This window comes from Erythrolamprus reginae, chromosome 1 (assembly GCF_031021105.1).
Source record: "Erythrolamprus reginae isolate rEryReg1 chromosome 1, rEryReg1.hap1, whole genome shotgun sequence".
Classification (NCBI taxonomy): Eukaryota; Metazoa; Chordata; class Lepidosauria; order Squamata; family Dipsadidae; genus Erythrolamprus; species Erythrolamprus reginae.
Window position 1 is genome coordinate 146,109,626 of NC_091950.1, and position 17,941 is coordinate 146,127,566.

The window sequence follows — 17,941 nt, forward strand, 5'->3', positions numbered from 1 at the left end:
ACCCAAGAAAGTCCAGTTGCCTCTTGGAAAAGCACCCTTAGGATTTAGCTGATAATTTCTGCCTTGGTCATCTCTGCAACTTCATATATTTTTTTACCTCTCACAATGAACTCCTGCCCATCAACCCTGGATTCGCCTTTGGGCTTCTGTAGGAGAGAAATCCAGTGGTGCATCTCTTCAGGGATGTCACTGTTGCAGTGAATGACTCTATTTGCCGTGATGATCACAAAGGAATTTGGCCTGCAAAGTAGAAGGAAGGCACTGCATCTCATCCTTGCCATGGAAAGCTTTCTGCGCTCATCTGTTTAATGTTTACAGCATTTACTTCCTGGGAAGAGAAGTGAACAGCTCTACTTCCCAGGTCTCAGAGTAGAGATTATGATGTTCAGAAACATGCTATACCAGTGATGGTGAACCTTTGGCACGGGTGAGAGTTTTGATTTATACAGTCCTATTTTCCCCTGCCATTTTTCCAAATATACATAGTCCCTTTCAGGGGACTTATTAATTTATCTAAATCACTCTTATTCCACCTTATAAAAATTAATTCCCTATTCTTCATCCCATTCATCTCTTTTTCCAATTTCACCCATTTATTTTCAAATAATTGCAACTCCATTAATCTTTCAATTTGAAATACTTCTCTATACAACTCCAAACAGGGAATTCCCCATCCACCTTCGTAGAGCCATATCTGCTGGCACGCAAGTCATTGCCCTGGCTCAGCTCCAATGTGCACATATTTGCTGGCCAGTTGGTTTTTGGCTCGCACAGAGGCTCTGGGAGGGCGTTTTTTGCTTTCAGAGAGCCTCTGGGAGGGTGGGAGGGGGCATTGTTACCCTCCCCCGGCTCCAGGGAAACCTTTGGAGACTGGGGAGGGCAAAACATGAGCCTCCTAGGCCACCAGAAGTTGGGAAACAGGCTCTTTCTGGCCTTTAGTGGGCCTCTGGGACGTGGGGGAAGCTGTTTTTACCCTCACCAGGTATTGAATTATGGGTCTGGGCACTCGCGCATGCATAATAGCATGCGTGCACACTCTTTCGGTACCCAAGGAAAAAAAGGTTCTCCATCAGTGTGCTATACCAAAGTTTCTGGTCTGACAGGTATTAAACTAATGAGTACACAAATAAATAATCCGTAGAGGTCCAAAAAGGCAGAATATTTTCCGATAGACTAAACCAGATGTCAAACTTGTGTTGTTATGGGATATATAGCGACTTCCCCCCCCCCTTCGCTAAACCGGGCATGGGTGTGGCAAGCATATGACGCATCTGGCCTGCAGGCTGTGAATTTGACAGTCCTAGACTATACAGTTAGGAAGAAAACATACAAGTTTCCACCTTGTCATTTGGGGACAAAAATATTTAATATTGTCTCCATTATTGGAGGAAGTATATATTGTAAATACCAGGAATTGGGAAATGTAAGATGTGAATTTAATAATACTGACATCATGCCTCGTCATTAACTGAACAAACTTAGAAGTTGAGATAGTCCTATCATCTGATCCAGATGGCGAAGGGCTCAAAATTCACCCCATCTAGAAAAGCCACTTATTACTATGGGGTGACTGCAGAAGTACGAGGACAGTCTTAGCTTCCTGCTGTGTATAATATTTTATTCATTTATTTAAGAAAATCTATATGACCTCCCAACTCACAGTGATTCAAACCATCAAACCAATCACCTGATTGGGTCTGTATACTCTGGGGATTTCCTCATCCATTGGCAAAACCAAGTTTTTAAAAGAATATCAAACTGTAAACCAATGTTGTTTTGTTCTGCAGAAGAGGGAAGTCAATCTAGGAAGGCGAACTGTGCAAATATGCTTCTCAAACACACATATTTGAAAGGTTACTTACTATGCAAATTGTTTCAAATAATCTGATGAGGAATAAAACTGTCCTAACAGCAGAACTGTAAAGTACACCTGGGTTCGGGGGGGGGGGGGGGTGCTGGGAAGCCCCCCAGGCCGGCTGTCACCTTTTAAAACAGCCGGGCGGCTTCCCAGCAGTCGCCGAAAGCCGGTTTTTTGCGGGGGGGTTTTTGGTTGCACGGATTAATTGACTTTACATTGTTTCCTATGGGAAACAATGTTTCGTCTTACGAACCTTTCGTCTTACGAACCTTTCGTCTTACGAACCTCCTCCTTGCACCAATTAAGTTCGTATCATGAGGTATTACTGTACTTAAAATGGGTGAAGACACTTTAAACAGCTCTTACAGGTAAAACAGTTTGCCTAAATATGTGGTTCATGAATTTAAATATATTTCCCTGCCTACAGCAATGCTGCCATAATGTAGTAATGCTAAAAATATAGAAAGGGGAAAAAAACCAATGAGAAAGAAATCACAATCTAATTAAATCTAAAACTTACCTGTCAGGATTATCAGATGCACAGACAGAATCAATAAGCCCAACATCAAGGGTCCCCTTTAAAATAACAACATGAAGTTATAATAGTAAATATAGTACTTTGTATTTACAGTACGTATAAAACTTCGTATTTTCTTTCCTGCCTTTTTCCCCTCAAATTTGTTTCACATAACCCACAATGACAGATAACCCGTACCTCCGGAACCGCCTGCTACCGCACGAATCCCAGCGACTGATAAGGTCCCACAGAGTTGGCCTTCTCCGGGTCCCGTCAACTCCCCCCAGAGATTAGAATTGCCCCCACCCTCCCTGTCTTTCGTAAACTACTCAAGACTCACTTATACCACCAGGCATTGGGGAGTTGAGACACCTTTCCCCCAGGCTCTTTTATACTTTGTTTTATGTTTGGTATGAATGTGTTGTTTGGTTTTTTAAATAATGATAGGGTTTTATATGTTTTTTAATATTAGATTTGTTCTACTATAATATTGTTTTTATTATTGTTGTGAGCCGCCCCGAGTCTTCGGAGAGGGGCGGCATACAAATCTAATAATAATAATAATAATAATAATAATAATAATAATAATAATAATAATAATAATAATAATAATAATAATAATAATTATTATTATTATTATTATTATTATTATTATTATTATAATTATAATAAGAGTTAGCTGGCTTCTTAAATGACTGGAATTTAAGCACTCTGTGCCTCTGTCTCCACTCAAGATGGGATATTAGGAACTCCAAAAATCCTTTCATTCATACACCATATCAGACTGACATACAAACTCACTTCTGTGCCAGGTGCAGAGGAGGCACAAAAGGATCTATAATCAATTTCCAGAGAATCTACTGTATATTACAGTGCCTATAGCAGGGGTCCCCAACTCCAGGTAAGTCGAGTGGCAATGGGCTGCAGCCTGTCAGAAACCGAGCTACACAAATAAGCAAAGTGCCTCTGCGGGATACGGGCAGCACTTGAAACCCCACCCCCTCCAGTCCGCGGAAAAACATCTCTCCCTGATATCAGTCCGTGGTGTCCAAAATATTTTAGTTTACAGTTTTGGATTGGATCTTCTATGGTGATTCTATGAGATGCCAATTAGACCACTTTGATCAGCAGTAACGGTATCACTAAGATCTAGTCAATATTGAATTCATGAGAGACAACATCATCTTTCCAACATGATGTTCTCCCAATTTTTACTCACCACCGCATTCTTTGGATTGGCTTGTTCATCTTGCATTTCTCTCAGCTGTTGCTCTGTGGCACTATGCACATGACTTAGGACATTAAACCAGTCACTGTCAAAATAAAATAATAAATAATCAGAATCCATTATAGATGGGCAGCAATGCCAGGCTTACGTAATTTACCAGGCAGATGGATCATTACATCATCATGTGGAATTATTACCCCTGAACATTTCCTACAAAGTTAGTCAGTTATTCAATGCTAACTGTATGTTTTCTATGAAACCTTTATAAGTTTATTCTAAGTTCAACCATTACATTTGTCTGGTTTTGCTTTCTATTATGGCTAGTGAATGCGCTCATACATATTAAATCACAAGCTGTTAATCACGTTTTGTGGGACATAGCCCATTGTGATTTAACCACAACAAACTGCCTGTATTATACAATATGTCAAAAGAAAAAGAAGAAAATGTATGTGATAATTTGTCACTGACAGATGGTAATTTCCAGGTCTTTCTCAGTTCTGCTATTTAACAACTTTTAGAAGGACTTAATGTGATTCTTTCAATGTATGTTGTTCTCATAGTCTGACACAAAATAATTAGGATATATTTGCAGTCATAGGATAAATGTCTACATATTTATATTTATTTATTTGTTTTTTATGCCGCCCTTCTCCTTAGGCTCAGGGCGGCTTATAACATGTTAGCAATAGCACTTTTGAACAGAGCCAGCATATTGCCCCCACAACCTGGGTCCTCATTTTACCCACCTCAAAAGGATGGAAGGCTGAGCCAACCTTTAGCCGATGATGAGATTTGAACCGCTGACCTTCAGATCTACAGTCAGCTTCAGTGGCCTGCAGTACAGCACTCTACCTGCTGCGCCACCCCGGCTCATTTATAGCTAAATTATTACTTTGGACTGGAATGCAGCTTATGGAAACGCCAATTGTGAGGGCCATTTTGACTACAGTCAGAAGCTGTGGCATGGATCATGCAATTTACAAAGACTAAAAAGGTAATTAATGTATTGGTTTCATTAAGTAAATCACCCAATTTAAACTATAATGTGGCACAAACAGATACAATACAGTCAGCTTCCTTCAAATGATGAAAGCTTTACCTAGTAAGCAGACATATTTCACTATCAGATATTCAGATATTAAGTTATCTGAGTAATCTTCTGACTCTTGAATCATAATATAGCAACAGATACAAGTGGAAATGTCTGTAATTTTAGCGGAGATTACACATTTTCTATGCTAGTTCAATGGGGCTTGTGAATTTGTTGCGAGGAGGGTCTTATCATTTCACAAAGGAAAAGCAATTGGTATGTCTAGGAGTTGCATCTGCAGAGGAAAGGTCTCAGCACAACTTTTATTTTGCCCCATACCTGGCATCCTCTGGTGACTCCGCCACTATATGGTAAACCCGATCACCTGTCACAATATCAAGGGCATTCTCTTTCTCGTGAATATCCACAATTTCCCTGCAAAAGACCCAGACATTTGTTAAGACCTAGACTGCCTTAAACTATCCAATAAACTTCAGCCTTTCTCTCTTTGGCATGCTTGGCATTAAGGAAGTTTGGGGCTCCTTTTGTCTTATAGAAGCAGCTCAGATCAGCCTTCCTGGCAAGGCCAAACATACAAGAAAGAACAACTGGGGAGATTTTAATGTGGGTTAAGTGAACATTTCATAGTCAGGGACCTAAAACTGTTTCTCGCTATGGCAGCCACCAGCAAATGAACATTGTTTTACCTGAACGTTCCTCCTATGTGCGCTGCGGGAGTGTCCAAGCTTCTTGTCTGTTAGCCAGGGACTGAGTAAGAAATATATGGCCACATCCAGGGGTGGGCAGCAGGCAGGACGGGGTGCAATGCAGTTCCACCGGCGGAAATGAAGCTGCATGCACAGCTCCAGCTAACCGGCGGCAGTAACTTCCTGGATTACCGCTCTCAGCTCAGCTCTCCTTTTTTTCCCTGCTGCTGCTGTGCGCTCCTCGCTTTTTCCCACTTTCCTCCTTCCTGGCCTTTGACGAGCTTCCTTCTCTCCTGGCCAGCTCCCCACCAGCCTCACGCGGCCACCTGCCAAGGCCAGGGGAGCCACACCGTGCCACAGCAGTCTGAGCTGCGGTCTTTTTCCCCTCGCGAAGCCCTCTCTGCCTACAGCTGAGATGAAAGGCATCATGCGGCAGTAACAATTCACTTGAACGATGATGATCATTCAACCCCTCCCACCTGGTCACTTGGCTGGCAAGTCGCTCCTACCCAGTCACATGACCATCATGCCACACCCACAGTGTGGCAGTAAAAGTTTTGGCTCCCCATTACTGGCCACACCTCCTTTTGACTTCCATTAGTCCATTAGTCAAATGGAAATCCAATTAGATCCCGGACCAGAACCGACTACAGAGTAGGTTGCACACGCCCGCAGCGCACGTAGAAGGAATGTTTAGGTGAGACAACATTCATTCTCCTGTGTGCTGCTTGGAGTATCCAAGCATGGGACGTACCCAAGCATAAGACTCAAGGGCAGGAAGGAAACTGCTTGTTTAATAGAGGTTCCCAACGAGCAGGAAGCCTCCATACTCACAGGAATGCAGAAAGGGGTGGAATAGGAGCACTAATCCCCTCACTATCAAGAGCTGGGCCAAGGAGCTGGGAGCCCATGCAATCCAGTTTCAAACCAGAAATGGCAACTGAGGAACAATTTAGAGATCGTACTCTCCCGGCGTCAGGTATCTTGCTGCCTTTTAACTTGCAGCCACATGGATCAGCTATCGCTGAATACAAACAAGCACTCCTGCTGCCTACTCAAAAGAAGACATAGGCGGGAGACCCGACCCACAGTGATTGGCTTGTTGCAAAAAGAACATGGAGGCTCGCCGGGTCCCTGGACAAGTACTTCTGTTACAGTTTAAATTATTGCACTTCAGAGCTAAAACCCACGTGATAGAGAAAGGCAACTCCCAGCTGTTCTTTAACAAGCAATGGGACCTTGCCAGGGCTCCAAGACAACCACAAAACGTTTTTCTTTGCTCAAATTCAAATAATAAAACACAATCAAAGCCACGTGAGCGAAAACTCCAACTCATTGCTGGCTAGGTCCTCAAATAGTAACGGAGGATTGTCGGGATCCTGGACAAGCACTCCTGTATTGGACTACGCGGCTCCGGCTAAGCCAACAAGGTGGAGGTGAGGCTTAACCAAAGTCCAAACTCTTCATCCCATGGCAGCAAACAGAAATTTTAGGGCAGCAGGGAAGCTTCCTTGCACACACCAGCCCCCAGACAAATATAAATATAAAAACCTGTGAATAATAGAAAATCCAAGATAATTTCCTGTTTGTTGACTAAAAAATGACTAGAGAAATAAATTTAGTTGTCCCTCTAAGCTCAACTGAATAAAACAACTGGGCCAAGGGGGAGGTGTGACCAGGTATTTCTTGCTCAGTCCCTGGCTAACAGGCAAGAAATTTACCCATGTTTGAACACTCCAAGCAGTGCACAGGACAATCCAATGACAACTGAAGATCAACTGAAGAACTAAAAAGCTTTCTAAGACTGGGAAGACAGTTGCATCCAAATCAGGCTGAACCTCAATCCCCAAGTCCGGTTTCATATTTCCCAACAGCGTCACTGTCTTGTCTGGATTTAACTTCAACTTGTTCTAATACACCTAACCATCATTAAATGCAGCTAATATTGAAGTATGCTAAGTACTTCCTTGGATTAAGGAATAGTAGAAATTAATTTCATCAAAATACTAATAATGTCCCACTCTAAAATGCCTGATTATCTCCCAGCATTTTCATAGGGGAATAAAATGCAACATGTGAGGTATGTGAACAGCAATAACCCAGCATTATTTATGGATATAAACTGTTGCAAAAATTTATATTCCCAATGACCAATGCCACTAGACAATTCAGAAGGGTACCACCGTTAGTGGTATCAATAGTTTAGTACTTCCTCCAAATTGCTATGTATGTTTCCCCCCTTCAAAATGACTAATGATAATACATTCATTTTTGATAAAGGTTTAGAGCTGACTTAACTGCTCCTTACATTTGGGGATCTATAGTTACTCTCAAGGCTGGGTTTTTCCCCCCAGACAAAGTGATTAAAGGATTAGGAAAGCAGCCTAACATTAAAGATGGGGCTAATGGAAAATTAGAATAAACAGGAGGTTAAAGAGCCCCCTTTACAAATAATGAATATTAAAGAGACAAATAGGAGTCAAACTGACTACAGTTTTCAGACACGAACAACAATTTTGCATGAATGAAAACATTGCATTTCAAAAGTTTAAAATATCTCCCTTCGGAGAGATGCCAATTTTCTTTCAAAGCGTTTGAGCTACATTCGAAGTACCCTGGGACTTAGATCCTAAAATTATTTCTCTGAAGACCAGGCTGCTGAGAGTTCTGCTCTTTTCCATCCAACAGTGAACAAAGAAGTAAGATAATGAGTTAGGTTAAATGGCCGAGCCTTGTTTCTCTTGAAAGGAGAGACATAATGGCATTGCCCGTACTTTGCTTTCCTGATATCAATGGTTCCTTTCAGCTTTTCTTCACTGTCATTCTCAAAATACATCAGTTTGGCTTCCCTCAGGACAAACCAGCGTCGTTTCCAATTCCGTCGAGATAACGTGGACATGCCTCCCCCTTTCTTATAAAGCCAGCCTGACTTTAAGGCCTCCTGTTTGGCTCGGAACCACATAAAGGCCTCATTTTTTAGGACACACCAACGCCGCCTCCAGGGATTCATTAACCCCCCTGCAAAGAAAAGAAAGCAAGTTGGAAAAATCTTGACAAGATGATAGATTCCTTTTTCTGTCCATGACTGTAAGATTACCCTAAAAAAAATGAAAATTTCCTATAAGTATAGTTAATATCAATCAATCAATATGCATATGGGACTGATAAGATTCTACTGGGCAATTGGAATAGCAGTTAGCTCCTGCAGTGGGATACAGACAACAAGACCTCTGAGGCCCCCAAGGAGTGATCCATCCATGTTCTGCCGGGCTTTCTGGTAGAAGCCTCCCGAAAATTCACGGGTACAAATTTCAGACACACACACGTTTGAAAGTTCAAAACAATGTCCTTTATCACAAAATTCAAAAGAAACGAAGCACCCTTTTTGTATTGCAAAGAGTACTCTTCCCTAAAACAACCTTGTAGACTGTACAAATCCCTTAATCAGTCCTTAAACACTTAGCTAGTAGCTGTGAAGAAACGTCACAGCCTTCCTTCTTCCCACGAAGTGAAACACACACACACACACTTTACTCTGCTTTGGTGTCAAAGGCATGAAAAATCCACAAACAAAGTTCAGACACAGCAAGGCACAATCCTGAAAAACTGCGATCAGATAATCTTCCACAACGGCCAAACTAGCACACTGCTATTTATAGCAGCAGCTCTAATTAGTGGAGCCCCAGCCAAACACAGGTGGCCTTTCTTATCTCCTGTAATATTTCCTCAATTGGTCTCTTCGATGCATAAGTCTGCGCATGCGTGGGTCTAACACTTCCTCATCCGAATCGACCGAAGATAATGGTGATTGGCTTCCTGGGCTGTGTGCCAAACCCCCCTCTTCCAAGTCACCCCCACCTTCTTCTTCGTCCGAGGAAACTGCACTCCCTGACTCTGCCGGCAACAAAACAGGCCTAGGACATGTTGACGTTTCCCCTGCCTCCACCTCCACATTCCCTGGGGGAGGAGCTGGGCCAGAGCCAACCACAACACTCCATAACAATAAACCAATGGGAATAGCTTCCAATTCACTCTGATTGCCAATATAAAAATAAAAACTTACATTCCACAATTTACTTACACCTGTACTATTTATAATTTTATTGAAAAGGGAAATAGGGGTATTTTTTTAAAGAAAGGGAAAAAAACATAAACCACTATACAAGATTCCTATTCTTTTTTCCCCCTACAACACAAAATATCTCATAAATCTCATTGCTATTATTTTGGGGGGAGGGGGAAGCCTTTTTTAGTATTAGTGCTATTAGTGATTTTGAACCATTACTATACAGTTATTATGGAAGAAGCTTGCTAAAGTGGAGCAAATGTGACTCACAAAAAGCAATGTGCCAAGAGTACAGGATCTGGATTTATTTCCCCCACCTACAAAGCTCAACATATACTCTTTTAGGAAACCCTGAAAATCTAGGATCCTGAAAATAACCTATCACTGAAAATATAGCAATGAAGACCACCCCCACCCCCCACCGTCTGCTTTACTCTTCAAGACAGAGTTCATCTTAAGTTCAGGGCTGTCTTCCTTTTAGGTAAATTATGTAGTTTTCACTTTAGCCTCAGCCACAGGAGTAGGATACACATGAAATAAGACAGCCTCCCCATATGCTATCTTTGAAACTGTTTGGGAAAGGGATGGAGAAAGCATTGCAAATAAATTATAAATCTAGATTGGGAGTGGGAAGCATTATCTTAGTGTCAGAACATTATATCATCGGGTGCCTAGGGATGTTGGCCACGTAATTTGATAATATTAGAGCTAGCTACAAATGAAAGGTTTTTAAAACTTTTAGAGAAGCCATTGGGCAGCCCTGAAAAAAAAGCCAGAATAGAATATGTGGGTGGGGGTTGGATGGGAGGTTGGTACATGGCAGGAAGGAGAGGAGAGGGGAAAAATACCTGTGGATATTTATAGAATACCTGGAGAGGTGTATGTGTATCTGGACCTTTTTAATTCCAATATTCAATGATCTAGAAACTTGATCTTGAAACAACTTTAGCAAAAAATCCTTTGAAACCTCTACTGTAAAAAGATGTATTTTATACTGGAAGGAATACAGGACCAAGTAGCAAAGAAAGAACGTACCGACTTAAGATGAGTGATTGCAGAAGCAGACAACCTGCTAAATTCATGGACCTCCTTACCTTTCATGTAGAGATAGCTGTGAAAATATGCAGGCCCAGAGCCATTAAACAGAGTGACCCGACCAGTACAGAATTCTTCATCTGTGTCCATATAAGTATCTCCTTCTTCATCTTTATCTAAAAACTAGGAGAGAAAAGAATTATTATCTGGTAACTATCCAACTTCTATTACGTTAGATAAATTGATTTCCTGGGTTCAGTGCCAACTGTACAGAAGTTGCATCAAAACCTCTCATTCAAAACTTCATTTAAAAACCGAATGAGAAAAAAGTATGACTAGTAGCAAGTTGGATGGACTCGATACAGTGAAGGGCCAGGTAAGAAATAGAAATCACCCAGAAAAAAGTCTTTATTTCCCCCACCTACAAAGCTCAACATATACTCTTTTAGGAAACCCTGAAAATCTAGGATCCTGAAAATCTAGGATTCTTTCTTCAAAAGAAAAGGATTTAGGGGTAGTGATTTCTGACAGTCTCAAAATGGGTGAACAGTGCAGTCAGGCGGTAGGGAAAACAAGTAGGATGCTTGGCTGCATAGCTAGAGGTATAACAAGCAGGAAGAGGGAGATTATGATCCCGCTATATAGAATGCTGGTGAGACCACATTTGGAATACTGTGTTCAGTTCTGGAGACCTCACCTACCAAAAGATATTGACAAAATTGAACGGGTCCAAAGACGGGCTACAAGATCTTAAGCATAAAACCTATCAGGAAAGACTTAATGAACTCAATCTGTATAGTCTGGAGGACAGAAGGAAAAGGGGGGGCATGATCAAAACATTTAAATATATTAAAGGGTTAAATAAGGTCCAGGAGGGAAGTGTTTTTAATAGGAAAGTGAACACAAGAACAAGGGGACACAATCTGAAGTTAGTTGGGGGAAAGATCAAAAGCAACATGAGAAAATATTTTACTGAAAGAGTAGTAGATACTTGGAACAAACTTCCAGCAGACGTGGTAGATAAATCCATAGTAACTGAATTTAAACATGCCTGGGATAAACATATATCCATCCTAAGATAAAATACAGAAAATAGTATAAGGGCAGACTAGATGGACCATGAGGTCTTTTTCTGCTGTCAGACTTCTATGTTTCTATGTTTCTATTGATGTGGTCATCAAGAATCAAAACTGACAATGCACATAATCAATTAATCTATTATAGCAGCCATATATAAACAACAGCATGGAGGAAAATACCAGAGGATTATATTCACATTGTCATCTAAAATTGTCTAATTGAATTATATGCCTTGAGAGATCTTTTTTAATAACGTAGTTAAGGAAAAAATAGTAGGGTAATTAATTTGATAAGGAAAATTTGCAAGGAAGGTCAAAAGAAGTGTGCCTAGTTTGATATCAAATTTCTCCTGTCATTTTTATAATGGGAGACATTCTCTATCATTAATGGTCCTTATCTGAAAACACACACACACAGAGAGTCTCATAGGGAAATATGAAGCTGTAAAAGAAAGAAGAGTCCAGTGACTAAATATATGAAAACTGACATGGATTACATGTAGATGATCTAAGTATTCCCAGGACACACACACACACATATATATACAATAGTGCTGCAAACGGTTCATTAGGTTTGCATAATAAGTAAGCCATAAACAAATGCATTGTCACAATAGATTAGCCAACAGAGTAAAAGAAATATTACAATGTGCTGAACAAATTAGCATGTGTGTCTCTGAGGGTATTTGAAAATAATAACTTCACTCTGCCTTTCCTCCATTATGGAACTGAACCCAATGGAATTTATGGATTCAATTTGACAATGATTATCAATTAAGGAAATATTAATGATATTATCGCTTATGTAAGATGAAAACAGGTTAACAACAGGGCTATTCAACTCTGGAGAAGGTGCAAAAAAGAGCAACCAAGATGATTAAGGGATTGGAAACCAAGACTTATGAAGAGAGACTGAGGGAACTGGGCATGGATAGCCTAGAGAAAAGGAGGGCCAGAGCGGACATGATAGCAGTCTACAAGTATACGAGGGGATGTCACAGAGAGGAGGGGATCACTTTATTCTCCAGGACACCAGAGGGCCGGACGAGGAACAACGGCTGGAAGCTGACCAAGGAGAGATTCAACATGGAGATAAGGAGGAACTTCCTGACGGTCAGAGCGATCAACCAATGGAACAACGTACCAGTGGACGTTGTGAACTCCAACACTCTGGACATTTTTAAGAGAAGATTGAACTGCCACTTGACTGGTGTGCTATAGGGTTCCTGCTTGGGCAGGGGGTTGAACTTGATGGCCTTCATGGTCCCTTTCAACTCTAACAATAAACAAATAAATAAATGGTTATGAATGTTTCTCACCGAATCCAAGCTTCCACGATTGGAATCCACACCGTTGCTATGAGAATTGCGCAGGCCTTCCTCCCCGTTCAGTGGCTCAATTGATGTGCTGCTGACATCTACAATGCCATCGTACTCCTCGTGGTCATAATCTGACTCCACATCTGGAGGCAAGCTGTAAATCGGATCTTCCACCTCTACCATGTCGTTCTGCGTTACCTCTGAGCCGACCCAGTATAGGCTTTTCAGGTGTTCGTTCAGAGGGCTTCCAGATCTCTCAGCAGGAAGCAAAGCATTGCCTTCTCTGTTTTCTTCCTCCCCAGACACTGGCATATTCGGAGATGTGTCTTCCTCCGAGTAATAGTTATCACTGGTCCTGGTGCTACTGTCCTGGTTCAAGAGACTTGGGCTGGGGACTGGTGGCCCTTCTTCATCAGCAGGAAAACCTTCATCTTCTTCTTCCTCGGCTAGCGGAGCAACAAGGCTGCATTCAATACTGAGAGTTCCTTCATTAGACAGGGAGCGCTCTAGGTTTTGCACACTTTCATCCAGGTTCCCAAAATCTAAAAGTTCCAGGAACTCCTGTGCCACCCTGGACGCTTCTTTCTCTAGCCTCTGTATTTCTTCTTCCCGTTGCCGCTTCATCTCATTCTTGGTATTCTCACACGTAATGGACACATGGTCTGCCTTCTGTTGCCACTGCAGCTTCTCAATTTCCCTTTCCAAACGCAGAATCTCCTCCATTTGACGCTGTTCCTCTTCCCGCAGAGGATGGTTCTCCTTCTGGGTTTTTAGTACCTCCATCTGATTCGAAAATGCAAGGAAATAACTAACTTTCATAAATCATTTTAGGTAGTTGTCAATAGATCTGAAAATTCAGGTGCTGTCATAACAAGTAAATGGTGCTTCATTGATCCCCAGTTCACAAGACTTTTAAAAAAAATTCTAACTTTTCAAAGATGCAATATATTTACTAAATCTCCTTAAGCAGAATGTAATTCAAAAGATCGCCATGGGTAATATATCTCCTTTGATACACTGGTATTTAAGATAACTACTGTCTGAAGTGTGCTCTGTCCATGATTAAACCAATGTTTTCTAAATGCCTTTCAACCACATTAAATGACAATAAACTAAATTCACTGGAATTTTTCTATGAATATCTGTGATTCTAATCCAATTTAGAATCCCATTTAAAATTAAAACATTTTTTAAAAAATAGTAAAATTTTATTGAATTTTTAAATTTTGTAAGATTTCAGACTATCAGATTCTGAAAACAGTGTTTTAGAGATGAAAGCAAAAAGTTTCCCTAGAAGTGTTGAGATAGAGATGTTGTATTGATTTAGGCTTCTGTATGACTGAAATATTGAATCCATTTTTGATAATTCCCTGAGAACATCTATATATGACTTGAAAAAAAATTATTCTTCTTGGCTCAAAAGGAAAGCATAAATTGTCAGAAGTTTCTCTTTCAAGTCAGGTAGCAGCTTTGAGCATGGTATATGTATATATGAGACAATTAAGGGCATTAAGATGACAAGGTTAAAATTCCCTGTCTATTTTACATCACATATATTTTGGTTAAAAAATGCTGCACGGTAAAATCAAATGTGCCCCAGAATCATTTGCACACAGCTAATAGTGCACTAAGAAAAAGACAGGGTGGGTAGGTTAGGGTTCTTGCTAAGATATTTGAATTTAGTAGCTGGAGCAATGGGGTTGTGTAGTGTGCCAGAACACACAGTTATGGTTGATTGTGGCTCCTGCGTCAGGCAATCTGCACTGTGATTGGTTGCTGTGGGTATGGAAGGGGAGTTTCCATTTTGTCCCTGCCTTTTTCTTCTGTGTGCCTGTATGTTCTGTGATTCACCTGACTATGCTCCAGTTTAGAATAGAATAGAATTCTTTATTGGCCAAGTGTGATTGGACACACATTGGAATTTATCATTGGTGCATATGCTCTCAGTGTACATAAAAGATACATTAATGCTCTTTCAACTTCTAGTACGGAAAAATCAATGTAATTTTAAATGGTACACCTGCCTTTGTTATTTATGTCTTAGTTGAAAGCTACTACGAATCTTTCCAAACCATAGAATTTATTACAGTAAATTTAATTAAAAGTACGGATTTTCTGAAGGCTGAATTTTCTTAAAAGTTTTAGAGCAGAAACTGACTGCTACTTGATATATATGAACCTTTCACAATCATGATTAATGATTATCATAGGATACAAATAAGCAATCAGGAAACAATATTAATATAAATTGTAAGGCTACAAGCAACAAGTTATAGTCATACAGTGATAAGTGGGAGGAGATGGGTAATATGAACAATGAGAAGACTAATAGTAATGCAGCCTTAATGAATAGTTTGACAATAGTGAGGGAATTATTTGTTTAGCAGAGTGATGGCACTCAGGAAAAAACTATTTCTGTGTCTAGTGGTGGTGCAATGTTGCACCAATCTTGATGTGCAATGTTCTATAGCGATTTTTTGAGGGTAGGAGTTGAAACAGTTTGCCTTACTATCTAGATTGCTGTGTATATAGTTGTGAAATATATTTATTTACATAAAGCTGAAAGTTTGTGTCTGACTTCATTCAAACACCGGCTGCTCAATTCTAACAGTTCTGCTGGAGATCCTGAAGAAGAGGCGGAAGATTGGAGAAACAAGAGGACATACCTGAGCTATCTGCAGTGCTGCTTCCAACTGGTCCTTTTTACTGTTCAAAATAAAAAAGCAGTTATCCAATAAAATACACAGCCTAGTTTGCCAGAAATTTCACAATAATCACACTCTTTCAACTTCTAGTACGGAAAAATCAATGTAATTTTAAATGGTACACCTGCCTTTGTTATTTATGTCTTAGTTGAAAGCTACTACGAAGCTTTCCAAACCATAGAATTTATTACAGTAAATTTAATTAAAAGTTCAGATTTTCTGAAGGCTGAATTTTCTTAAAAGTTTTAGAGCAGAAACTGACTGCTACTTGATATATATGAACCTTTACAATACATACTGTGGTTAACGAAATGAAATGAAAGTTTGCCTTAAGAATTCATCTTTATAAAAACATTTAATTAAATTTGAAGAAGCATTCAGGTTAAGACAGGTGAAAACCTGGACTTACATAAAACAGACTCTGTTAAGCTTATTTCCCAATTATGGAATTAACCTGGAAAACTGGAAGGGAAAGGAAGACGTGTGCAAGCAAAGAGGTCTGAGCCTTTGGAAAAAGTTGAATTTTTTGAGAACCAAATATACTTCATTTATATAGATTCCCAGGACAGAGAAAGAGGTTCAGAAAAGAGCAGCTACTGCTGCTTTGCAATCTCTGATTTACCTTTGCCTTCAGGATCACCCACCTTAAGTTGCTTTGGAGCTGGGAATGCGGCCCTATTTGGACTGGGAGTCACTGCTCACAGTGACTCATGCCCTCATCACCTCGAGATTCGACTACTGTAATGCTCTCTACATGAGGCTACCCTTGAAAAGTGTTTGGAAACTTCAGATCGTGCAGAATGCAGCTGCGAGAGCAATCATGGGCTTCCCTAGATATGCCCATGTCACTCCAACACTCCGCAGTCTGCATTGGTTGCCGATCAATTTCCGGTCACAATTCAAAGTGTTGGTTATGACCTATAAAGCCCTTCATCTCCGGGACCGCCTTCTGCCGCACGAATCACAGCGACCAATTAGGTCCCACAGAGTTGGCCTTCTCCGGGTCCCATCAACTAAACAATGTCGTCTGGCGGGCCCCAGGGGAAGAGCCTTCTCTGTGGCAGCCCCGACTCTCTGGAACCAGCTCCCCCCGGAGATTAGAACTGCCCCCATTCTCCTTGCCTTCCGTAAACTCCTTAAAACTCACCTCTGCCATCAGGCATGGGGGAATTGAGGCATTTCCCCTCCCTCCCCCGGGCCTATATAATTTATGTATGGTGTGTCTGTTTGTATGACTGGTTTAATAATGGGTTTTTTTTAATGTTTTTTAAATTTATTAGATTTGTTATGAATTGTCTTATTGTATGCTGTGAGCTGCCCTTGCTATACTGCTGATCTGCAAGCTGCATTGGTTACCAGTTTGCTTCTGAGTGCAATTCAAGATGTTGGTTATAGCCTTTAAAGCCCTGCATGGCATGGATCCAGATTATTTCCCATCTCAGCCCAATGGGATTGGCTCACTGCAACTAGGCTGGCAGAGGAGGCACACTGCGGACCCCGTTGTTCAAGAAATTCTGGCTGGTGGGGTCCAGGAGAAGAGCTGTGACTCCTGTCTTTTGGTACATCTTGCCCCCACTCCCCGAGTGAGATCTGTTCCCATCCTCCTGACCTTCCCTAATAGAGTCTGAAGACCCAGCTCTGCCAGGTCTTGAGACCCAGTGGGGGTACACCACACTGACGGTGGTTGATAGACCAATAGTAGATCCCACCTCCTCCACTGCATCCCACTCCCTTCCCCCATTTTTAAAATTAAAATTGTATTTTTATTGTTCTTAGACTGTATCTGTTATGGTTCTATTGCTTTTAACATTGTAAGCTATCCAGCAAAATGAGCAGCAAATTAGATGATAGATAGATAGATGGATGGATGGATGGATGGATATAGGTGATAGACAGGTGATAGAGATAGATAGATGATACATAGATAGACAGACAGACAGACAGACAGATAGAAATAGCTGACAGATAGATAGATGATAGAGATAGATAGATGGATGGATGGATGGATATAGCTGATAGACAGGTGATAGAGATAGATAGATGATACAGATAGATAGACAGACAGACAGAAATAGCTGATAGATAGATGATACATAGATAGATAGATAGACAGACAGACAGACAGATAGAAATAGCTGACAGATAGATAGATGATAGAGATAGATAGATGGACGGACGGATAGATATAGCTGATAGATAGGTGATAGAGATAGATAGATGATACAGACAGACAGACAGACAGACAGACAGACAGACAGACAGACAGATAGATAGATAGGCAGGCAGGCAGGCAGGCAGGCAGGCAGGCAGGCAGGCAGGCAGGCAGGCAGACAGAAATAGCTGATAGATAGATGATAGAGATAGATAGATGGATGGATGGATGGATGGATGGAC

At 40.9% G+C, this 17,941-nt stretch overlaps 1 protein-coding gene across 2 annotated transcripts in view; it reads right to left on the minus strand.

Annotated features, from left to right (window-relative positions):
* Positions 1-17,941, minus strand: part of LOC139153988 (unconventional myosin-X-like) — an 82,085-nt gene that overhangs the window by 22,902 nt on the left and 41,242 nt on the right. For both annotated transcript variants that reach the window (XM_070728426.1, XM_070728419.1), the window contains exons 17-24: positions 15,509-15,548; positions 12,843-13,625; positions 10,504-10,627; positions 8,118-8,361; positions 4,976-5,071; positions 3,595-3,688; positions 2,379-2,434; positions 98-240 (exon numbers count right to left, since the gene is read on the minus strand). In XM_070728426.1, coding sequence (XP_070584527.1) covers positions 98-240; positions 2,379-2,434; positions 3,595-3,688; positions 4,976-5,071; positions 8,118-8,361; positions 10,504-10,627; positions 12,843-13,625; positions 15,509-15,548 — 1,580 coding nt within the window. The remainder of the gene's footprint in view (positions 1-97; positions 241-2,378; positions 2,435-3,594; positions 3,689-4,975; positions 5,072-8,117; positions 8,362-10,503; positions 10,628-12,842; positions 13,626-15,508; positions 15,549-17,941) is intronic.